Source organism: Oncorhynchus nerka, linkage group LG16 (assembly GCF_034236695.1).
Source record: "Oncorhynchus nerka isolate Pitt River linkage group LG16, Oner_Uvic_2.0, whole genome shotgun sequence".
Classification (NCBI taxonomy): Eukaryota; Metazoa; Chordata; class Actinopteri; order Salmoniformes; family Salmonidae; genus Oncorhynchus; species Oncorhynchus nerka.
The window spans coordinates 7,551,320-7,577,612 of record NC_088411.1 but is presented as its reverse complement, the minus strand read 5'-3'; the positions used below and the strand labels follow the sequence as shown (position 1 = coordinate 7,577,612).

The following is a 26,293-nucleotide window of genomic DNA, read 5'->3' as shown; positions in this document are numbered from 1 at the left end:
CTCTGACATTTTGAGTTACTATGTCAAACAGTCCATCTCACTGGAAGTCCAACTGTGCAAGTCAGAAGGAACTGGCTGCATTCATGTTACACAAGTTAGCTATCCACACAGCTGCAACACTGGGGTATTATAGCTCACACAGAACAGGGACACATATAGGATCGGGGGGGGGGGGGGGTGCTAAGGCAGCACATTGGGATCCTTCAGGCTGGATTGAGGGTGTGGTATTTTAGCTGTGCTCTTGGAGTGGCAGTAAGGGGCGTTGCAGGTGTCCCGGGGTGCCTGGGTTACGGCGCCCCAAGTCTTCACAGACATCGCACAGAGGGTACTGACTGACACTGCACCCATAGACAGAGATGAGAAAGGGTATAAACCCTATTTTCCTGGGATATCGAGTTAAATATCACTGAGCTACCCCAAGGGAGACACTGACAGAGCAGCCCTTTTCACAGACCCCAAATCTCAGCAGCACCTTTGGCAGTGATTACAGCCTTGAGTCTTCAAGAGTATGATCTCCGCAACTATATTCAATGTGCGGGAAAAAATTTACACTATGATTAATAAGTTAGAGCTCTTTTCTGTCTGCATTAACCAGGGCAACACACAGGTCTTTCCGTCACTGTATGATTTTATTTTTTGTGTGCAAATGAACTGTCAAATGTGATGTAGCGAGTGAGTTGGGTGCGCAATTACGCAGGTACATTCTCGAAACGGATGACACAAACAACTGGATTTGTTAAACCTTTCATGCCCTGCCTCCAGTCCACTTACCGACATCTGAACAAGAGAGCCTCATCGGAATTCCAACAAGCGGTCCTGTGAAAATTGAATTTAAATCAGAAGCCACTGCCAGATTTCTGGATTTCTGGAGTATCCTGCCTTGGTAAATCGCGCTGTTAAGACACTGCTGCCCTTTGCAACTACCTACCTACAGTGGGGCAAAAAATGTATTTAGTCAGCCACCAATTGTGCAAGTCCCACTTAAAAAGATGAGGCCTGTAATTTTCATCATAGGTACACTTCAACTATGACAGACAAAATGAAAAAAAAAATCCAGAAAATCACATACAAAATCGATTTCTCACTTCCTGTTTGGATTTCTTCTCAGGTTTTTGTGGGCCATATGAGTTCTGTTATACTCACAGACATCCTTCAAACAGTTTTAGAAAATTCAGTGTTTTCTATCCAATACTAATAATAATATGCATATATTAGCATCTGGGACAGAGTAGGAGGCAGTTTACTTTGGGCACCTTTTTATCCAATCTACTCAATACTGCCCCCCAGTCCCAAAGAAATTCAACAAACTTTCCAAACAAACAAAACCGAGCTTTTCCGCGCACAAAAGGAAGTGACGCGTGTCCTAAGATTTTTTTTTAGGTGTTCTAAAACTATGACGTCCATCCACACTAGCAAAAAAAATAATGTATACACCTACCAATGACTCACAGCTATTTGTAAAATGTTGTTTAAATTCGTCAAATCTTACATTTCTGAATATTTTTATTGATCAAATAGATTAATCTATTAATGTGTTCCTGTGCCCAAAGAAACAAAACTAAATATTAGCAACACACAAGACATTGGTTATTTTCCAAAGTACTTACATTTATTTGAGAAGAGAGAACCACAAGGAGGTGAATACAGTACGATAGTGTCAACATGGTGCACAACAGTTTAGGCACTTTATTCTCAGGTAAAAAGATCCCGGCAACCTGTCTGACAGGGATATTAAAACTGGAAGAAAAAAAACTTTTTTTCCTAAGAAAGGAGAATTCCATAAAACTTAAGAGAATAACAATTATTTGGTCATCGAGTTTAGAGGTATTGTTGTGTCAAGGGGGAGGGGGCTAGTCTGTAACAAGTGTAATTTGTCAAATAAAACCGATTATACATGGTTCAAAGAAAGTGTTAACAGAACTCACTCTACTACTACAAAACAAATGTATTGGAACATTGGAAATAAGAGGCGTTCAATTAGCATAAGATCAGAAACACAAACTTGAATGAAATGTACAAGGAAAGTAGCTAATCTGCTGGTGTGGTTGCTGCTTAAACTGTGGTTTAGTCTTATTTTGTGCATGCTGTTTCACCAGTCTTTCATGAAGCCATATGGTATTATTTTGTAGGTCTATTAATTTTCAACTACTAGTACAATTTAACGAGTACAGCTTTGATCATGGGGAACATTTTCCTGCCCGCTAAACAGTACTAAATGTGCAAAAATTATCGTAAAGTATCACTCATGCAATAATTAATCAGTTGAGATATTTTTGCATACTGAACACAGATGTGGAAATAAATGACAGTGACGAGAGCTAAAATCAACATAACTATGTTATGACTAATGCTAAAGTCAAGCACTGACAATTAAGATAGACAAATGGGGTTGTGTTATCCTAAAAGAAGCTAAAACATCTGTCACCCCAGAAATAAAAACAGGTAAAATAGTGAAACAAACCGGGATATATATAGGAAGTACTGTATGTAACTGCAAAAAAAAAAAAAAGGACAACCCATTTGCATACCTGTAAAACTACTTCTTCACAACTATTTCTTCACATAAAACAAATAATAATATGTGAATATAACATGAATAACAAAATTAAGGGAATCAAAACACAAATTACCACAATGTTCTCTCAAACCTATGAAAAGATGATAAATGTAAAATAATTACTTACAGTTGAAGTCAGTTTACATACACCTTAGCCAAATATATTTAAACTCAGTAAAAATTCCCTGTTAAGGTCAGTTAAGATCACCACTTTGTTAAGAATGTGAAATGTCAGAATAATAGTAGAGAGAATTATTTATTTCAGCTTTTATTTCTTTCGTCACAATCCCAGTGGGTCAGAAGTTTACATACACTCAATTAGTTTTTGGTAGCATTGCCTTTAAATTGTTTAACCTGGGTAAAACATTTTGGGTAGCCTTCCACAAGCTTCCCACAATACTTGAAATACATCCACAGGTACACCTCCAATTGACTCAAATGATGTCAATTAGCCTATCAGAAGCTCCTAAAGTCATGACATAATTTTATGGCATTTTCCAAGCTGTTTAAAAGGCACAGTCAGCTTAGTGTATGTATACTTCTGACCTACTGGAATTTTAATACAGTGAATTATAAATGAAATAATCTGTCTGTAAACAATTGTTGGAAAAATTGTGTCATGCACAAAGTAGATGTCCTAACCAACTTGCCAAAACTATAGTTTGTTTACAAGAAATGTGTGGAGTGGTTGAAAACATGTTAATGACTCCAACCTAAGTGTATTTAAACTTCCAACTTCAATTGTATGTTACAAAGCAGATGAGTTGAATCAGAGAATATGAAATCACCTGAGGAATTTGGTACATTTCTGAATACAAAAAAAATCTAGCAACATTGCTCCCTCAAATATACTCCATTACAGTGTGCCAAGTTTTCACAGTTCAATTCCATCTGTACAAACGAGTTTGTCATATTTACATAATCGTATTAGAATATCTATACATACCAAAAGGTTTCAGGTTGTACCACACATCAACAGCCTCAAAAACAGTGACTCAAACATAGCTATTAGGGCATTTATGGGAATAGAAACTGCTGTAAGAATAAAGTATACTGATGAGTCATTTGAAAAATATACAACTTTAACCTCTCCATTTGTGCCACTCTATAAGATGGTATTTTGGACCATCCAGGGGCTATGTGACAGCTTTAAAATGGCTTATTCCAGTCTCTGGTTGCCTCCATGAGATGCCGTTGGCCGTGGCCTATCCACTCCTCTTGGTTGTTGAAGAGTCGACCACAAAACCAACAGGCAAACATTGATGACCTCTCTGCACATCTAGATAAGGACTTCACCACCTCGTACTTTTTCCTGCTAGTCTTTTTAAACTTCAGTTTTAACAGAAATCGCTCTCGGACTCTGCTTTCTGAAGGCCGAAGTCTCGACCCACAGCTTTGTGATGAGGGACATTTCACCTTGGAGCTTTTCCCCAGAAGTCCAGTCGGGCCGAGTTCAGAGAGAGCTTGAACCGTTTTTTGGGACAGTGCCACCTTGGAAACAGCACCTTTGTACTTGTTAGCAGACCTCATGATACTGGCCACTTCAGGAATGTCGGCATCGGGATGGTTGAGAACCACTACCGGCTGATTTCGTCGAGGGCATTTTATCTCTTGTAGTGAACTGAATGGGTACAGTCTCAGAGTCCTCTCTGCATCTTTGGGTACAGGCACCCAGAGCGAGGGAGCCCCTTTCTCAGTTACTGCCTTGCTCGAGAGCCTCTTCACTTTAGGCAAGTGCTCTGGGAGTTCATCAAACAACGCTTTCCTGTGTCTCTTCCTTTGACTTAGCTGGCGACTTGGCCTTGGGGTAAGGGGCGATTTATTCAGACCATCTATGCCCACTTGCTGCCTGACCCTACCTTGCATGTTGGATTGGGGGGACAGAAGATTTGAGAGCTTGGAGGCTGTGACAGGTTTGTGGGAGGTATTTTGTATGGGTACCAGTTTTTGCCCTCCAGTAGAGACATTATTTGATGACATCAGAAAACAGGGCATCTGTGTGGAATTTGTGGCCAGATAAATGGGCTTGTTGGCAGAGGAGTGTGCAGCACCAGCAAGAAATGTGCTACCATTGGCAGTTCTGACGATCTTATAAACAACTTTATTTCCTCGGTTTTCATTAGGTTGACCTTTCTGGTTCACAGACTTCCCATCAAGACTATTCAGAAGCATCCCTGACTTAGCTGGAGAGATATATCTAACCAAGAAGGCTTGTCGCCCAGTGTGCAATGCAGTTAATTTGTTCACAGAGTTTGCAGACATTGCCAAAACTGGACGGGACAAGAGTGGAGATTGAGACATTGAGCTTGCTAATTTGCTACCTGCATTGTGGGGGGGCTGGGTTACAGGGACTGGTCTCTGTACTAAGTAACAAGTCTGCAGTGATTTTATGGTATTTTCTCCAGGAGAACTATGTGCTGCGTCTGACAACAGCATATTTCCCTTAAAAGCTGTGCTGTTGACTAGGTAGTGGCTTGCACTAGTACTGGCTCCAGGCTGAATAGCAGATAACGGCATTGCACCTTTTTCACTAGCACCTAAAGTATGTCCTAGAATGCTGAACCTTCCACCATTGAGGGTGAGTGCCAACCCTGTGGTGTGATTCTGCATTTCAATTCCTGGCTTAACATAGGACACATTGATCTGAGGAGCAGAGCATTTGGTTATCAGCTTGAACCCTGTGTTGCCTTGGAGCTGCACAGGTACAGCAAACTGGTTCTCTGCAGTCTGTAAGAACATCTGTTGCTTTCCCTCTGCAGTTTTAAGGATCCTTAGCATAGTCTTAGGTGGCTCAACAGAATCATGGCTAGCAGCTGAGCAGCCTATTCTATCTTTCTCAAGCTGGTGGTTAATGATAGCATCTGAATGCTCCTCCAGTATGCGACCCAAGACGGCCAAACTATTTATGCTCCCTGTTGCCCTTTCTGACACAGGAACACTCTCCTCCTCCATGTTTACTGTAGTTTGGACTTGGTGTTTAGACCCAGAGTGTCCATGATTATCTATCTCAGCTGCCACTGGGGTGGCCAGATCTACAGTAGCTATGCACTCATCAACCTCAATGTCACCATCTGACACTCTCTCCATTTCAGTCTCTTCTGCAGACTCCACTTCCCCATTCCCCTCATCTGGAGGTTGTGGAGATGCAGCCAATGTCAAGCTCCATTCAGGTGACTCTTTCATCCAAACACTTTCATCCTCTGATGGATGTTCACAAGGTTGTGTTGAGTTGGAGGAAATGCTTGATGATTCCTTTGAGTAATTATGAAAACTGAACACCTCTTGGTTGGGAGAATTAAGATTTTCAGCATTAGCATCAGTCTCTTTGGAGTTGTCTGATTCAGCTAGGTGTGACTCCAGTTGGGGCATCAGATCTGGAGATAAAGTTTCAGTTTTAGTCGCTACACAGGAATTAATCTTATTGGCAGTAAAATCAGAAGGAACCATCTCCTTGATAATTGAATGATTATTTTCAACAGTATCATCAGAAGGTAGGATGTCACCAGTCATGGGTCCTGGGGCAGTCTTCTTAAGTTTGTCATTGGAGGGTAACGTCTCTCCATTGGGCACAGGGCAATTTTCAGTGATGGGGTCACTGATCTTATCAGCTGTAACTGTATTCAGGTCACCAACTCTAAGCATGCTGATAGTTTCTTCAGAGACTGATTTGGGAAGCATGGTCTCATAAGCGGATTCAGAGGGCATGGTCTTATCTGTGAGCATTTTGGCTGAAACGACCTCCACAGCAGTCACATTAGGGCTTGAATAAGCAGACATTTTGTCTCCCAACTCAGAATCATTCGACTGATTAGCAATTGATGATGTATTGTTATTCAGTTTACCGTTCTGAATCGTGGAGTGATCTGACTCTTTGGTCATTGGAGAAACTGCCAAGGAAGGAATCTGTTCATCCTTAAACTTATGTTGTTCACCATTCCTCTGTTGCTCTGTGTGTTTTGCTTTCTGTGGTAGTTTCTCCAGTATGGGCAACATCTCCTCAATGCTAATGTCCTCTTCCTCTGGTTTCACTTGAACTGAAATTGCAGCATCTCGATCAGTCCCTGAGGGGCTTAGAACTGTCATGTAAGGGAAGCTAGTACTTGAATTTTCCCAATTTTCAGCCGAATCTGAGCATTGATTTCCATCGGAGGTAGCGTCTATAATTGGGCAGCCTCTCTCTTGCGCTCTACATAACATTCTATTTTCTGCAGAGGACTCAGGCTTTGCTGTTGGTATAACTTTGAGAACTAAATGCTTTTTGCCGTCAACCATTTTGAACCCCATTACTTTTGTAGTACAGTTAGGTGGAATAGAGATTTTATTTTTGACCATGAGAACAGTTAGTCCATTGGAGTTCGGGTTTAGGGTGTCAGCCCCATAACTGTCATCACTTTCCGGGGACTTAGGTGGTGGTATCGATGATACAGCCTGGGAGTCAAATTGTTGCTCATTTTTAAGAGTCCCTTTGACCCGCTTCTTACAGTCCTGTTTCACGCCCACAGCCCTTTCAAGGAACTGTTGGGTTTCCTCCAATGTTTTCTCTGGGTTCAACAACCTTCCATTTTGGTCAAGTAAACCTACTCCAGGAAGAGAATTCAGTTTGGACATCCACTGGGATTCCTTAGATTGACCACCTGCAGCTGGGCTTTTCTTCAGCAGGAGTTTTAATCCTGAAGAGGAGTTTCCCAGGGTATTGTTGCGGTCCTCCGTTGCTCTCCATTTAATTTTCTTGCCTGCTTCCTCACCATGGACAGTTACCATGTGCTTTGTGAGGTATTCTCTCCGTGCTGCCCCATATCCACAGACCTGACACGTGAAGGGGAAGGTACCCGAGTGGAGTTTTAGGTGCCTCTGGTGCTCACCTCGGCTAGAGCTCACATGTTGACATTTCACACATTTGAGCCGGCTCTCATTGTGATGATGGATGTGCTGAACAAATGTCCCTGCGTCAACTGTTGAAAACTCACATTTTTCACAGTGAAAGTGGCCATTTTGGCTGTGAGACATGATATAGTGTCTAGTGAGCAGGAGGAGAGAGTACTGTACATCATCATTACAGATCTCGCATGTGACTAAAGTGTTTCTGTGCCCGATCCGATGGCGCTGAAGTGCAGGGAACTCATTTGTAACAAAGCCACACAAGTCACACGGATACGTCGGCAGGGTCCCCTTGTGGGCCCCCTGAAAATGTTTGAGGAGATCATTGGGGCTGTAGGTAGCGTCACCCTTACACTCTGAACACCCAAAGCTAAGTATTTTCCCAGAGAAGACTGCACCTTGCTGTATTTTACATGGTGACTTAGATGCTTTTCTGGCTGTCTTGCGACTACCTGACTCTTCAACAGATGTTTCATCAGGGTCACATTGGTCACTATATGGCAACCCAGGAAATTGATCAAACTTCTGGCCGGTGTGGTCCTTTGCCAATTCCTTTTCTTCCTCAGCCTCCATGTCGTCATGGCTTTCAGCAGGATCATCCAGTGTTTTCAGGTCCTCTTCCATGCTTCAATATAGAGGCTCCTATGAACAAGAGAAGAGTGTCACAAATATGCTATCTAGCGGCACAAGACAATTTCTCACCACGGAATCCATTTTTGATTAAACAGTCAGTCAATCAGAACTTGGGAATTCGGACTAACCTTGCAAATCAGGCATTGGTGTCAAAGGAGAAATTATGTGATGAATCAAATCAGAACTTTAGACACCCGACACATTTGTGGATTAGGATATTTCAGTCACACGCGTTGCTGACAGGTGTATAAAATCAAGCACACAGCCATGCAATCTCCATACACAAACATTGGCAGTAGAATGGCCTTAGTGAAGACCTTTCCAACAAGTTAGTTTGTCAAATTTCTGCCCTGATAGAGCTGTCCCGATCAACTGTAAGTGCTGTTATTGTGAAGTGGTGCAACAACAGCTCAGCCGCGAAGTGGTAGGCCACACAAGTGCACAGAAAGGGACAGCGGAGTGCTGAAGCACGTAGTGCGTAAAAATAATCTGTCCTCGGTTGCATCACTTACTACCAAGCATCAAACTGCCCCTAGAAGAAACATCAGCACAAGACCTGTTCGTCCGGAGCTTCATGAAATGGGTTTCTATGGCCGAGCATTCACACATAAACCTAAAGACCACCATGCGCAATGCCAAGCGTCAGCTGGAGTGGTGTAAAGCTCGCCGCCATTGGACTCTGGAGCAGCGGAAACATGTTCACTGGAATGATGAATCACACTTCACCATCTGGCAGTCAGACAGAAGAATCTGGGTTTGGCAGATGCCAGGAGAACACTACCTGCACAAATCAAGGTCCATACATAAATGGTTTGTCGAGATTGGTGTGGAAGAACTTGACCGGCCTGCAACGAGACCTGACCTCCACCCCATCAAACACCTTTGGGATGAACTGGAACACCGACTGCAAGCCAGGCCTATTCTCCTAACATCAGTGCACGACCTCACTAATGCAGTTGTTACTGAATGGAAGCAAGACCCCGCAGCAATACTCCAACATCTAGTGGAAAGCCTTCCCAGAAGAGTAGAGGCTATGACAACCGCAAGGGGGGGATTTTGGAATGAGATGTTCAACGAGCAGGTGCCCACATATTTTTGGCCATGTAGTGTATTTCTCCATTATGCATGGGGATAGTATTATGCATGCATAGTATGTATATCAGCCCTCTGATTGCAAATTGTGGCGATCTGTTCTGGCCCGGCTGCAGCTTAACTAAATCTTTCCTTGCAGCACAGGACCACACGACTGGACAATAATCAAGATTAGACAAAACTAGAGCCTGCAAAACCTGCTTTCTGGAGTGTGGTGTCTTTATTACAGCTAAACCTCTCCCCATCTTTACAACCATTGAATCTATATGTTTTGACCATGAAAGTTTACAATCTAAAGGTAATGCCAAGTAATTTAGTCTACTCAACTTGTTCAACAGCCACACCATTCATTACCATATTCAGCTGAGGTCTAGAACTTAAGGAATGATTTGTACCAAATACAAAGCTTACTTTTAGAGATGTTCAGGACCAGTTTATTACTGGCCACCCATTCCAAATCAGACTGAAACTCTTTAACCTGTTGAGTGTAGGGGGCAGTATTTTGATGTTTGGATGAAAAGCGTAACCAAATGAAACTGCCTATTTCTCAGGCCCAGAATCTAGAATATCCATATAATTGTCAGATTAGGATAGAAAACACTCTAAAGTTTCCAAAACGGTCAAAATATTGTCTGTGAGTATAACAGAACTGATATTGCAGGCGAAAACCTGAGGAAGATCCACCAGGAAGTGCCGAAAAGAAACTAATCTCAGAAAAATCTGGAACTTTCTGTCCAAAGATTATGCAGAAAAAAGTACCCATGCTTTTGTCACTTCTAGATTAGACTACCGCAAATGCTCTGCTTTCCGGCTACCAGGATAAAGCAATAAATAAACTCCAGTTCGTGCTAAACACGGCTGCTGAAATCTTGACTAGAACCCCAAAAAATGATCATATTACGCCAGTGCTAGCCTCTCTACACTGGCTTCCTGTTGAGGCTAGGGCTGATTTAAAGGTTTTACTTCTAATCTACAAAGCATTACATGGGCTTGTTCCTACAGATCTTTCAGATTTGGTCCTCCCGTACATACCTACACATACGCTACGGTCACAAGATGCAGGCCTCTTTATTGTCCCTAGAATTTCTAAGCAAACAGCTGGAGGCAGGGCTTTATCCTATAGAGCTCCATTTTATGGAATGGTCTGCCTATCCATGTGAGAGACTCGCTGTTTAGGGGTTTAAACTGGGTTTCTGTACAGCACTTTGTGACATCAGCTGATGTCAGAAGGGCTTTAGAAATACATTTTATTGATTGATCGGTCGGCAGGATCACTGGAGAGACAAGCAGTTGGGCTGTGCGATATGGCCAAAATCTCATATCCCGATATAGGTCATTTCATATCCCGATAACTATACAATTTGCGTTTGGTACCTTGGGTTGAGTGCTAGCACCAACTCACAAAACCCCTGTTTCTCGACAGTGTGAATTGGGGCCATGTCTTTGCAGATGTACGTTGTAACGGCAGCTGTTATCTCCTTCCATCATCGTGATTCTTTGCCATATGGTTTGCCGCGGGCAAAAGCCTCTTGCAACGTTCTGAGTCGGGGGTATGTTTTGAGCCCTGGGCTGTACTTTTTTGGGTCTCATCTGTACTCTCTCCGTACTGTTCCACATGATTCTTGCGTAGGTGGTAAAAGAGGTTAGTGGTGTTTGAGTCTGTTGTGTGGACCGGCTTGTGGCATATTTTGCAGAGGACGGTTTTCTGGTTTGTGTCAGACTTCCATACCAGAACCACTTCCATGCGACCGAAGTAGCCCCTCTTTTAGGTACAATTGACTAAAAATATTGCCGTAAAGAGTGTGATATGTGACAACAAAATAAATTATAGATATATTATGCTCCATCATCACACGATATATATCGTCATATCGCCCAGCCCTAAAAAGCAGTCCCAGCAACTGATGCCAACTGCGTCGCGGGATCCAAACTAAGCTAGGTAGCTAGCAAGAACTTTACAAATCACTTTCAAACAAAGTTTCCAAACAAACAAAATTGAGCTGTTCCTCGTTCAACAGTGAGTGTTGCTTAGTACGGGAGGCTTACAGGGGTACCAACCTCAGAGCTCCCGAGTGGCGCAGCGGTCAAAGGCACTGCATCTCAGTGCTAGAGGTGTCACTACAGACCCTGGTTCAATTTCAGGCTGTATCAAAATTGGCTGTGATTGGGAGTCCAATAGGGCACAATTAGCCAGATTCGTCTGGGCTAGGGTTTGGCCGGGGTAGGACGTCATAATGTAAATTAATTTGTTCTTAAATGTGACTTTAGTTTTCTAAATGACAAAATGTTTTTTTTTACGTAAAGTTTATCCAGTAAACTTTGTGAGCACATCCATGATGTTTGGGTATAATGTAACACCCCTTTCCACAGAGTTAATAAAAAGGACTTGTGACAATATTAATTAGTTAAGATAGCGCAGGGAGAGGATCCCACTGTTGAAATGGATAAGAACTCTACAAACTAAAGACCAATTATTCAGACTGCAGCCGTTTAAATGCTTTAGTCTGGTAAACGCAGCCGATCTAAGAACAATGGTACTCTGAAAGATCCATTCTCAAGAACATTTCTGAATGGTACCCTGACATATCCATTATAACAAGCTACTATGGAAGACTGATCTCTGGTGGACAAACCAGACTTTCTGTTGACTGACTATCCAGCAGAAGGACCGGCAATAGCCGAGAGAGAAAAAATGGCATACACTCGTAAACATGTAAATTGTCATTTATTTTAGAATGAGCGGTTGTTCATGTTCAAAGTATTAGCATTTCCATGACTGTAGGTATCAACTGTATTAAGTGTGTCCACTCAGTTTGCTGCGCTTGAGCTGTCCCCACCCATTTCCTTTGTCTACCAAGCAGTCATATCGGTTTCGTCCACTAGGGATATTTTCTTTGTGTCATGTTCGGGGCCAATGTATGAGCTACTGTGTGTTTATGTAATTCTGTAATTGATTAGTTAGTTAGTAAATAAATAATTAAGCCAATTTGTATATCGCTGATTCATCATTTATGCTAGGGTTCGTGCAGATATCCAAGGGTTTGCGACGATCAGGAATGAGACTGATGCGGTAATAATACATTAATATAAATCTGTAATCGATAAGGTATGAAAATATCTGAAGAGTTAATTTGGGAAATACTCTTTAAAAACATTTTCCCGTGGTGCCCTGACTTCCCAGTTAATTATAATTTACATAAATAGTTTACTCACGTAAGGAATATTTACACAGAGAATTGATTTGATAATATAACATGCTTCACATTTAATGATTGTCACGCTAAGACAGTACTTAGCATGAGTTTGTAAGTAACAAAAAAAATCCCAGGACATAGACATATCTGATATGGGTAGAAAGCTTAAATTCTTGTTAATCTAACTGCACTGTCCAATTTACAGTAGCTATTACACTGAAATAATACCATGCTATTGTTTGAGGAGTGCACACATTTGAAAATGTATTAAACCAATTAGGCACATTTGGGCAGTCTTGATACAACATTTTGAACAGATATGCAATTGTTCATTGGATCAGTCTAAAACTTTGCACATACACTGCTGCCATCTAGTGCCCAACATTTAAATTGCACCTGGGCCTCTCTCTTGCATTTCAAAGATGGTTAAACAAATTAATTTTAAAAAGGATCTCTGTACTTTGCTCCGTTATTCTTTCCCTCAATCCTGACTAGTCTCCCAGTCCCTGATGCTGAAAAACATCCCCAACACATTATGCTACCAGCAGCATGCTTCACCGTAGGGGTGGTGCCAGGTTTCCTCCAGACGTGACGCTTGGCATTCAGGCCAAAGACTTCAATCTTGGATTCATCAGACCAGAGAAGATTGTTTCTCATGGTCAGAGTCCTTTAGGTGCCTTTTGGCAAACTCCAATCAGGCTGACGTGCCTTTTACTGAGGAGTGGCTTCTGTCTGGCCACTCCACTATAAATGCCTGATTGATGGAGTCAGATGGTTGTCCTTCTGGAAGGTTCTCCCATCTCCAAAGAGGAATTCTGGATCTCTTTCAGAGTGACCATCGGGTTCTTGATCACCTCTTTGACAAAGGCCCTTCTCCCCAGATTGCCCAGTTTGGCCAGGCAGCGAGCTCTAAGAAGAGTCTTGGTGGTTCCAAACTTCGTCCATTTAAGAATTATGGAGGGCACTGCGTTATTGGGGACCTTCAATACTGCAGAAATGTTTTGGTACCCTTCCCCAGATCTATTCCTTCGACCTCATGGCTTGGCTTTTGCTAAGACATGCAGTGTCAACTGTGGGACCTTATATAGACAGGTGTTTGCCTTTCCAAATCATGTCAAATCAATGGAATTTACCACAGGTGGACTCCAATCAAGTTGCAGAAACATCAAGAATGAGCAATGGAAAAAATTATCCACCTGAGCTCAATTTCGAGTCTCATAGCAAAGGGTCTGAATACTTATAAAAATAAGGTATTTAAGTTTATTATTTATACATTTGCAAAAATGTCTAAAAAAACTGTTTATGGGGTGTTAGAATAAGACTTTAATGTAACAAAATTTGGAAAAAGTCAAGGGGTCTGAATACTCTGTAAGGATTGAAAATGGCGGATTTGGGCAATAATAAGTGCCTATACGTAGTGGCTGTACAGTAATATGCTATACATGACACACAGAACTCTGGCTCTGCGCTTTACAAAGCTGTATGGGTTTTGACTGATGGCCTTTCTGAACTTAAGAAGTTGCCCCCATCCTCCCCGGTAATTGGGGAACTTTAGCAAATGTTTTGCTGTTCGAGTGAGGGAAACAACATAATTTAAAATGACTATGTATTTTGAAAGATGAGATATTGCACTACACATTTCCAAATCAAACTCATGTAATATAGTGTCTACGTTTATGATCACTATGTTGATGTACAGTTACAAGATGACATGGCGTCATACCTTGGGTTGTTCTGAACAGAATGAGCCTGTTTGTTGATTGTGGAAGAAAATTCACCGAGACACACGCACCTGAATGCACTCGTTACTCCTTTCTAAATGCAACAAAATATGATCCGTTTTTGTGAATGTCTAACACTAAGATGATATTGTAGGGCTGTTGTTTTTCATGTGTTTGTATGCGGGGTGCTGTCCTCAGATAATTGCATGGCGTGCTTTTGCCGTAAAGTATTTTTGAAATCTGACACAGCGGCTGGATTAACAAGAAGTTAGCTTTATTTTGTTGTATTACACTTGTGATTTTATGAAAGTTAAATATTTATAATACTGTAGTTTGAATTCCGCGCTCTGCAATTTCACAGGATGTTGGCCAGGTGGGACGCTACCGTCCCACCTGCCCATAAGAAATGTAGAGTCTACAAAGTGAATATTAATTAATCAAATGTTTAATTTCGTGGTGTAATCACAACATCATAAAGGAACTCAAGTCCTTTTGTTCACCTGACCTAGAATTCCTTACTATCAAATACCAACTGCATTATCTTCCAAGAGAACTCTCTTCGATTAGACACAGCAGTGTTGGCAGCATTCGCGCAAAACTGAAAGTGCAAACCACCGCTTTTAATCATGGCAAGGAGACTGGATACATGGCCGAATAAAAACAGTGCAGCTATTCCCCCCACAAAGCAATCAAAGCGTCAGTATAGGGAAAGTAGTCGCAATTCAACAGCTCAAACACGAGACGTATGTGGCAGGGTTTACAGACAATCCCGGATTATAAAAAGAAAACCAGCCCCGTCGCGGACATTGACGTCTTGCTCCCAGACAAATTAAACAACTTGCTCGCTTTGAGGACAATACAGAGCTACGGACACGGCCAGCTACCAAAGCCGGTGGGCTCTCCTTCACCGCAGCCAACCTGAGGAAAACATTTAAATGTGCTATCACTCGCAAGGCTGCTGGCCCAGACGTCATCCCTAGCCGCGTCCTCAGAACATGTGCAGACCAGCTGCCTGGTGTGTTTACTGGCATAATCAATTCTTATCCAAGTCTGCTGTCCCCACATGTTTCAAGATGGCCCCCATTGTTCCTGTTCCCAAGAAAGCCAAGGTAACTGAACTAACTGACTATCGCTCTGTTGCACTCGCTTCGGTCATCATGAAGTGCTTTGAGAGACTAGTCAAGGATCATATCACCTCCACCCTACCCAGTCACCCAAAACCCACTCAAATTTGCTTACCTCCCCAGTATGTTCACAGATGATGCAATTGCCATCACACTGCCCTATCTCATCTGGACAAGAGGAATACCTAAGTCAGAATGGTGTTCATTGAATATAGCTCAGCATTCAACACCATAGTACCCTCCAAACTCATCAAGCTTGAGTCCCTGGGTGTTGAGCCCACCCTGTGCAACTGGGTGAAGGTAGAAAACAACATCTCCACCCCACTGATCCTCAACACTGGGGCCCCACAAGGGTGCATTCTCAGCCCTCTCCTGTACTCCCTGTTCACCCATGACTGCGTGGCCATGCACACTTCCAATGCAATCATCAAATTGGCAGACGACACTACAGTGGTGGGCTTGATTACCAACAATGACGAGACAGACTACAGGGAGGTGGTGTGGGCCCTATCAGCAAAACAAAAAAGATGTTCACCCACGACTCTGTGGCCATGCACGCCTCCAACTAAATCATCAAGTTTGCAGGCGACACTACAGTGGTAGGCTTAATTACCAACAATGGCGAGACGGCCTACAGAATAGCTACACTGTTTGTATTCGGTCAAGTTTCCGGTCACCTTGTCCTGGTTAAAAGCAGTGGTTCGCGCTTTCAGTTTTGCGCGAGTGCTGCCATCAATCCACGGTTTCTGGTTTGGGAATGTCTTAATAGTTGCTGTGGGTACGACATCGCCGATGCACTTGCTAATAAACTCGCTCACCGAATCAGCGTATTCGTCAATGTTGTTGTTTATAAGCTGGGAGTAACAAAATGGAGTCGTGGTCAGGTTTTCCAAAAGGAGGGCGAGGGAGGGCCTTATGCGTCTCGGAAGTTAGAATAACAATGATCCAGGGTTTTACCAGCCCTGGTAGCACAATCGATATGCTGATAGAATTTAGGGAGTCTCTTTTTCAGATTAGCCTTGTTAAAATCCAAAACTACAATAAATGCAGCCTCAGGATGTGGTTTCCAGTTTACATAGAGTCAAATGAAGTTCATTCGGGGCCGTCGATGTATCTGCTTGGGGGGGGGGGGGGGGGGAATATATGCGGCTGTGATGATAATTTAAGAGAATTCTCTTGGTAGATAATGCGGTCGACATTTGATTGTGAGGAATTCTAAATCAGGTGAACAGAAGGACTTGAGTTCCTGTATGTTGTTATGATCACACCACATCTCGTTAATCATAAGGCATACCCCCCCGCCCCTCTTCTTACCAGAAAGATGCTTGTTTCTGTTGGCGCAATGCATGAAGAAACCAGCTGGCTGTACCGACTCCGATAGCGTGTCTCGAGTGAGCCATGTTTCCGTGAAGCAAAGAACATTACAGTCTCTTATGTCTCTCTGGAATGCTACCCTTGCTCGGATTTCATTAACCTTGTTGTCAAGAGACTGGACATTGGCGAGTAGTATGCTAGGTAGCGGTGTGCGATGTGCCCGACTCCGGAGACTGACCAGAAGACCGCTTTGTGCAATGTAACAGCAATATTTAGACTTATGAATGCCACTCATTAGATAAAATACAGTGGTAGGGGGTTTGGAGTTGTTGTTTTTTTAAAGTGGTAGGAGTCTGTATTTTTTTTTGTCCAGATAGGTTGGTGTAAAACACCAACCTGTCTGCCACCACATGCAATTCACTGAATTGTTGTCGAAGTAGGCTACTATTTCTACATTTTGTGTCAGGCCTAGTCTGTACTTGAGAGGTTATCTACATTTCATCAAAATCTCAAGTTTATTTTTATTTTTACATTGTTACAGAAGTAAGAATCATTATCAACAAAATAGCCTACTTTGCGTGGGAGCATTATGAGATTTTTCTCTGGATCTTTCTCGATCTAACACTTATTGCATTTCCTGAATGGATGTCAAATATGTATTTTTACAATTTGTGTCACTTTGTAGGATGGGGCAGCATTTTCAATTTTGGATGAATAGCGTGCCCTGAGTGAAATGCCTCCTACTCTGTCCCAGATGCTAATATATGCATATTATTATTACTATTGGATAGAAAACACTCTGAAGTTTCTAAAACTGTTTGAATGATGTCTGAGTGTAACAGAACTCATATGGCATGCGAAAACCGGAGAAAAATCCAACCAGGAAGTGGGAAATCTGAGGTTTGTAGTTTTTCAAAGCTTGGCCTACCGAATAAAGTGTCTATGGAGTCAAGTTGCACTTCCTACAGCTTCCACTAGATGTCAACCATCTTTAGAAACTTGTTTCGGAACGCTGCTATAAAGGAGGGGCTTATGAGACCTGTTTGAGTCAGTGGTCTGGCAGTGGCTCAGGCTCGTGACGCACGCTCCCGAAAGAGTTAGCTGTCGTTCCAGTGCTTCTCTTCAGACATAGGAATTCTCCAGTTGGAACATTATTGATGTTTTATGTTAAAAACATCCTAAAGATTGATTCCATACATCTTTTGACTTGTTTCTACGACCTGTAACGGAACTTTCCGAGTTTTTGTCTGGACGAAGTGCTCACGTATCATGAAGATGGATTACTGGGCTGAACACGATAACAACACGTGGCTATTTGGACATAAATGATGGAATTTATGGAACAAATCAGTCATTTATTGTCAATCTGGGATTCCTGGGAGTGCCTTCTGATGAAGATCATCAAAGGTAAGTTAATATTTATAGTGTTATTTCTAACTTTGTTGAATTCTGTTGGATATTTCTCTGGCTGGATTGGGCTCTGAGCGCCGTTCTCAGATTATGCTTTATCCGTAAAGTATTTTTGAAATCTGACACAGCGGTTGCATTAACCTCTTCAACCTATGGGGGCGCTATGTCATTATTGGATAAAAAGACGTGCCCGTTTTAAGCGCAATATTTTGTCACGAAAAGATGCTCGACTATGCATGGAATTGACAGCCTTGGAAAGACAACTCTGACGTTTCCAAAACTGCAAAGATATTATCTGTGAGTGCCCCAGAACTAATGCTACAGGCAAAACCAAGATGAAACTTCAAACAGGAAATGAACAGGATTTTTGACGCTGTGTTTAGTAACGTCTCCTTATATGGCTGTGAATATGCTGTGAACGAGCTTATGCGCTCTGCCGTTCATCCAAGATGTCTGCAGCATTGTGGCGTATTTGTAGGCATATCATTGGAAGATTGGCCATAAGAGACTACATTTGCCAGGGGGCCGTCCGGTGTCCTTTGTCTAAATCGGTGCGTAATTCCCAGTGGCAACCATTGTCCCTTGCGTTACAGAAGGAGACTCATACTTCCAGGAACGATACATCATTGAAGAGATATGTGAAAAACATCTTGAGGATTGGTTCTAAACAACGTTTGCCATGTTTCAGTCGATATTATGGAGTTAATTTGGAAAAAAGTTTGGCGTTTGGATAACTGAATTTTCTGTTTTTTTTGGTAGCCAAACGTGACGCACCAAACGGACCGATTTCTCCTGCACAAAAAATCTTTCAGGAAAAACTGAACATTTGCTATCTAACTGAGAGTCTTCTCATTGAAAACATCCGAAGTTCTTCAAAGGTAAATGATTTATTGAATGTTTTTGCTGGTTTTTGTGAAAATGTGGCCTGCTAATGCGAACGCTAAATGCTAACGCTGCTAACGCTAAATGCTAACGCTAAATGCTAATTTGCTATGGTAGAGAAGCATATTTTTGAAAATCTGAGATGACAGTGTTGTTAACAAAAGGCTAAGCTTGAGAGCTAGCATATTAATTTCATTTCATTTGCGATTTTCATGAATAGTTAACGTTGCGTTATGGTATTGAGCTTGAGGCTATGATTACGCTACCGGATCCGGCATGGCTCGACGCAAGAAGTTAAGGAGAAGTCTCTCTTTAATCTGTGAATAACACTTGTATCTTTTATCAATGTTTATTATGAGTATTTCTGCAGAATCACTGGATGTTTTGAATTAAAACATTACTGCACGTAATGCGCCAATGTAAACTGAGATTTTTGGATATAAATATGCATATTATCAAACAAAACATACATGTATTGTGTAAGATGATGTCCTATGAGTGTCATCTGATGAAGGTCAAAGGTTAGTGATTCATTTTATCTATTTCTGCTTTTTGTGACTCCCATCTTTGGCTGGAAAAATGGCTGTGTTTTTTTTAACTTGGCGGTGATCTAACATAATCATATGTTGTGCTTTCGCTGTAAAGCATTTTTTAAATCGGACACGATAGGTAGATTAACAAGAAGTTTTTCATTTGCTCTATTGCACTTGTTAAATGTGTGAAAGTTACATATTTCCCAAAAATATTTTTGAATTTCACGCAGCCTTTTCAGCGGAAAGCCTGCGCTAGAAAGGATAACATCCAACTCTCTAGCAATAACTCTCGTGGACTTTCCTACAATCAGCACTCCAATTGCATGCTCCTTCAACTTGAGACATCTGTGGCATTGTTGTGTGACAAAACTGCACATTTTAAAGTGGCCGATTATTGTCCCTAGTACAAGGTACACCTGTGTAACGATCATGCTGTTTTATTCAACTTCTTGATATGCTACACCTGTCAGGTGGATGGATTATCTTGGCAAAGGAGAAATGCTTACTAACAGAGACAAACAAATATGTGCACAACTTGAGAAATAAGCTTGTTGTGCCTTTTGGAACATTTCTGGGATCTTTTATTTCAGCTCATGAAATATGGGACCAACACTTCATATGTTGCGTTTATATTTTCTTCAGTACAAAATAAATTCTTAAACCATTCAATTTCTGCAATTGCACAATATTGTTTTTAAAGCGTTACAAGAAACAAAACATTACAACAGACTCTCTGGTACCTTTATAATTTATTTTGTGTTGACAATGCTCCAAACGGTCAGGAAAAAAATTGTGTAGTCTAACAGCGCCTGTTTGGCACACACACACGCAATCTTGATCTCCAGTATTTTCCACAAGTCGTCAAATTTATTCCACACATCTGACTTCCCCTTTACTTCCTGAGCAACCAATAAATAAACATTCCCCCGTTTCGAGCTTCTCATGTTCCCTCCATCCATTTCACTATCACATGTGTTACGGTGTTGAGTTTGTTTTAACCATTTTGATGCGATTATGATATGCTATAGGTCAGGCTCTATTGGTCACATGCTTGCGACGCAAATACATGTGTCACATAAAGAGAGCAATGCTTAAGGGAATAGAGAATGTTTTTCCTAAACAAATTAGGGATTTCGGTATCAGATATTTTCAGTCAGAAATGGCTGTAATTACGTTGCAGTTTCAGCAACAAGGACCGTGAAACACTTGATGTTCTGTGACTTATTCGAAGAAGAAAACAATTATATAGAAGTCCGACCAAAACAAACAAATAAATTGCAGTCGGACTACCTCTAGTAATGTGTCTTATTTATTTAATCAAACAGTGCGCTTAAACCATCAGACAAGCTCAGTGAAAACACTTTATCTGATTAAAACACAGACACATCCTATATGGAAAAATACGTTTAAAAATGTCAACCAAACGATTGGTCGAAGAACAGACGACTCTTGGTCAACCAAGATTTTAATTTGTATTTATTTATTTTTTACTCTGGGACAGTCCTGAGTCTTAGTCTCAAGTTGCCATGCCTCCCTTGGAGGTCTGGAGAATTGTATATTGCATAAACAGTTTGAATGGTGTGCTGGCTCCCAGCAGCAAGATTTTGATTGGATGTTACATGTAAAAAATCCTCTCCCCACACGCACGTAGAAGGGGTGCTGTATATGTTATGTACTTCACTGTTTTCTGTCTGGGTAGTTGTTGCCCAGTGTCAAGTGTTAGTTTTCAAGATATCAAGTGTGGCTGACAGTCTACAATATATTTATTGAAACTTAAAAAGTTGACTACGCTGGTAAACAGAACAAAAATGCTGAAGTAGCTGTTTTCAAAGTATTTCTGCTGTTTTGTTTCATAGCTGCTCATGGCACAAAGAAATACAAATTGTACAACCACCTTGCACATCAACAGCTTTGCGCACTGAGTGAAGCACTGATAGATACATTTTTGGAGGCACAGGCATAAAAGTTGGTCTAATTGACTAAAGTCAGCAAAGTGAGACTTTGTCAATGTTTCTTGGCTATTTACAAGGTTTTGTTCACAAGCTAGGTTGTTTTTCAATGTTATTTTGAATCTGTTGCTTCAACTGATAGCAAAGAGACATGTCTCTCACACGTACACTGAACCTTTTTGTCTCGTGATACTTTGGTAAAAAGAAAAAAATGAAATTAAGCAATATACCACATTACTTCTTACTAATACATTTAATTTTTTGGAAACATTACAAAGCATGGTCAGTTTTTTTTATGCATTTATGGTGAAAAAATATTTTGGCTGGTAGATTTTTCTCATCTACCTGCCACTGTGGCTGGTGAAACAAAAAGTGAATTTTAGGCCCTGCTGATAAAGTCAAACGTCACAACACATTCTAAACCGCTCTGGTGACAAACCAACTTTTTTCATTGTCTGCATTCGTCCAGATGGCTGCGCTTTGCAACCACCAAAAACAGTGAAGAATGCCCACTATTTTGTAAAAACCTAACTGTACACTGTTTAGCTAAGTGAATTAAATGTCATCAGGTAGCAAACGTCCTATTAGCTAGCTATCATTGTAAATTAAAAAGTCTCCAAATGCATTTGTAGATAACAGCCATGGAAGCAGCCTAGTTAAAAAACGTTTTTTTTTTTTTTTCGAAACAAATAAAAATAAGGAAGACTGTGTATTTGCAGCTCCAGCTTTCAGTAAAGGGAGAGTGTAGGCTACCGTACTGGATAGGGCAGGTCATTTTCTGGGGGACATCATGAAAAGATTCTCCAGTGCCAGTCCCTGGAAGGGAAAACTGAGGACCGAGCGATAACTGCAACATAATATTTAGTGCAGTCTAATTTGAGTGTAATGAAGCCTGTTTCTTTGTGATGTTTTCTGTCCCCAGATATGGAAAGCTGTGAAAGCCTGTTTTCAGATGAGAGATGTCCCAAGAGACAGGTGTATCCTATATTTAGTATAATTTGTATTTATTTTACTAGTCAAGTCAGTAAAGAACAAATTCTTATTTACAATGAAGGCCTACCACAGCCAAACCCTAACGACGTTGGGCCAATTATGCGCCGCCCTATAGGACTCCCAGGATCGAACCAGGGTCTGTAGTGACGCCTCGAGCACTAAGAGGCAGTGTCTTAAACTGCTGCGCCACTCGGGAGCTATATGCCATGGGTTATACGTGTAAGCCCATCTTTCAGCAATTGTTGTATACAAAAATACAGTTACACATCACAATGTATAAACCCATTACAATTGGAGGCCCAACCCTGCTGGAGGTTTGCATGGTTCTGTTTCAGCCCAGCAAATAACACACCTGATTTAATTGATCAAATCTAATGAGATGACAATCAATATTACTATTGCTTGGCTGGAATAGAAGTCTGCTCACCCAGTAGATTGTGGCGCAAGGTTGGTCACCGCTGGTATGTAGTTTGTTTTAACCTGAAATGACGCTTTAGTCATAATAGCCTACTTGTTACTACGCAATTATCTATTGTTGTTTAGACGAAGATGTCTAATCTGACATACAAGTTATTTGCGCATTTTGAAGTGAAATTTGGATTATTTTTAAGTGTTTAAACTTATTTTAAAGCTGCAATATGTAACTTGCATTATTTCTATGCTTCCCGTGATTAAGTTTAGTTTTAGTGTCTTTTACTTTCGGTTTGGTACACCAGCTTCACAATAGCTGAAACAACTTTTTGGTTATGGAAAATACATTTCACAGCAGTTTAGATGGTACAATGATTCTCTAATGTACACTATACTTGCTTGTTTTGTCATAAACTGAAATTAGGCAAACCATTAACTTTTGCAACCTGGGAATGGCAGAGCGATTTCTGCATAGTGCACCTTTTAAGAGTTAAACTATTATTCCAAATGAACTAGTATCAATGTTGATTAATCACATATCACAATATACCAGATTTTATACATGCCTTTTTAGTGCTGACAAAAAAATATCTTAGTGCATATCCAACCTTTGTAATTTACAGTATGAAAATAACGAGATGACAACTAGGCTACAGGAGATGAGCATTACAAGTGTAATTTCATGAGGGTCATTTTATTTCATTCAGCAATGTTACTTGCTAAATTACTGCAGTTGTTCCCATAGACAGTAAATGGTTGCGTTACATATCACTGACCCTGGATAAGATAGTGACTGGGCTAACACAGCTAACCTTTTATGTTAATAATATGCTGTTTTTATTAACATTTTGTTGGCTTTATAATCATGACAGAAATTTAACTTTAGCTAGTTATACATAGGTAGCTAACAAGGTTAGCTGACTTTCTTCAAAACGAACCTCATCGTGGCTAGCCTTTAGAGCCAAATATCACTTCAGAAACGGCTAAATAAAAAAATATTGATATGGCCAGCAATTGTCGACCATTTCTCCCCTCTTGCTGCAGCTTTAACGCATCTCAAAATAACAGAGAAAGGTTGTGAAATCCAGCGTGCTGCAAACGAACTGAAATGTTTTGTTACCAGTGTTTTGTAGATATTTTAGTCCTCAAGCACTGTTTCTCCTATGGCACTAATCTGGTGAGCACCTTCGGAGCTCTGCCAAGCAAGGCATTTGATTGGTTTGACGTATTAGGAGGAGTCACTGATTTACACTACCTTGCGGAACGGTTTGTTGTGAGCGACACGTTTTTCCAAACTGTGTTCAATAACGTTTTGCTCCCATTTGTGTGTGGCTTGAGGCAATGAGTGAGGTATTTTATAGGGCAGTTGGAGCTTTCAAGAGAACTGGGAACTTGGGAGAAAAAAAACTTGGTCAAATCATAAAGTGAGTGATCCCCCCCTCAGTTGTCTTGAACCCACTGAAGTCAGAGAGTTCCAGATTCCCAGTTGTTTTGAGCTGGACAAGTGACCATGCTGACATCTTCCCCAACCCCTACCCATTTTTCAACTGGTCGGTCATTCAGTATAGCACCGTTTTCATTCAATTGAACGTCCCAGAAGGTAAAAACATACTGAACGCAGCCCTGGTTCGCGAGGAGGCTAAGCTATCCTACAGATGGGTTGGCTGACAATGTCACAAACATCGATGTGCGCGCTTCCATGTTGTGATTCTGGATGGCTCGATTACTAGCAAAATGTTAAGAAACTGCCATGTGGTATATCGTAAGTGGCTCGTTTCAAATTGCTATTGATACCATGTCTCGTTTTGACTGATTTCATGTCAATGCTAATAAGGCTAAAATTATAGTTCAATAGCTAGCTAATCAACAACTGTGACGATGTATTTGAGAAACAACAAGTGGTCATTGTGCAAATGTATGTTTTCAATACACCGTGGAGACAAAATATAGTTTACACGTTGTCAACAATCTAAGCCAACCTCCGTTTTGCCCCATGGGTTGGGCGCATCTAATTTTTGTTGCTAAACAACCAACCCATCTATAGAGCCTCTACAATATCTAACTTTGAGAAACGTGGACGTATACAAAACCAGTGTACGGAAGCATTAAACAATGTTTGTCTTGCGAATTCCCACTGTTCCAGCTAACGTTACTTTACTAATCAACTTCATCCTTGATGGTGACATAATTACTTTACGTTGCGACTTGTGTAAACGGTTATTGGAATACAAAAGAGCTTGCCCACACCCACTCGAGAAATAACACCTCATAATGGAAATATATGGCTAGAAATTATACATTTTTGACTGCTAAAATTACAGTTAAAGGGGTTTACTGTTGATTAATTTACCTTCCTTTTCTCTTTAGCCTTGCAGTTCAGCGATGGCGGCCATGACAGTTCCATCCGGGTACTCCGTTGCTGATTGACTGAGGTTCGTGAGGCATCTAAAGCGGATGAATATGGATTACCTGCTAGACTCGATTCAAGAGCTGTTCGAGCATTTAGAAAATATTTTTCTATGCGACTGACTGATTCAGAATAGGCAAATTCATATGAAGACCATGTTCAAAGGCCCGTGTTCCACGTTCCATCTGTTTCGCTAAATTATCATGGTCGTGCTCCGAAACAGTTCCTGCATATATTATCACGACATTTTGTGACGTTTTGGTCTTCTGCAATGTTTTTTTCCCGGCTGTTCCTGCCATAGCACTAGAATGAATAGAACGGCTATCCCCATTCAATTGAATTATGCATAATGGGGGGACTGGCGGCCATTGCAAGCGTACCCATAGTAGCAAAGCAGGAAGTGTACCCATCAATTTGGGCTGTGATTTGTTTTAACAGCTCAACGGACATAAAATACTTTCCATTGCTGGAGCCACATCAGTTAGCATAAGTTAAATTAACATTCTCCAGTACCATGTAAATTATTGCGTCACAATACCAGGCAGCCATTGCAAGAGTACCCATGATGTTCCATGTCCTTTCTATTCATTACATTTCTATGGTTTGTGCCACCATTTTTCTTTCCAAGCAAGCGGAAGTTTGAGGGCTCCTTCAACCAAACGTTTGTTGTATTTGAAGGAGAGACTCGTTTTCATGAACATGTTTTCACTTGAGAAATACTGCACCAAACATCTTGGTTAGTTGTAAAATTGCGCGACTAAAACCTCATAGACAAAAACAATGAATTCAGACTATTTTGAGGAAGTGTAAACAGGCTACGGGCGCATCAAGAGGGACAAACAGTACTATTGCCGACGTGCGCCTATTTGTCGATTGCATGAACTTCACAAAAATGTGATCAGTTGAATTTTTTATTGCATTACGCGAACATTGTACAAAACAATATACAGATATCACAAATAACAAAAAATACATAAAATAAATCATTAATAAATTCAGAGACACAAAAAAAAGTTATGCTTTTGACAAGTTACATTTTTACAAACACTGTAGACACTTCTTTGATAATTTGGTATTTATATATTTTTGGGATGTTATATAATGTTGTACATCGATTATAAAAATATTGAAAATAGTTGTTTACCCATGAACTTCGCAATGAAATTAGTAAATTTACACTATTGGCAGTCACTGT

The 26,293-nt window shown here is 41.0% G+C and overlaps 1 protein-coding gene across 1 annotated transcript; it reads right to left on the bottom strand.

Moving 5' to 3' along the window:
* Positions 1-1,587: 1,587 nt before the first annotated feature.
* Positions 1,588-25,409, bottom strand: LOC115143959 (zinc finger protein 518A-like). Its single transcript, XM_029684461.2, has 2 exons — positions 25,042-25,409; positions 1,588-8,077 (listed from the first exon to the last, which is right to left on the bottom strand). Exon 2 carries the CDS (start codon positions 8,057-8,059, stop codon positions 3,707-3,709), a length of 4,353 nt encoding a protein of 1,450 aa, XP_029540321.1. The 5' UTR covers positions 8,060-8,077; positions 25,042-25,409; the 3' UTR covers positions 1,588-3,706.
* Positions 25,410-26,293: the final 884 nt, after the last annotated feature.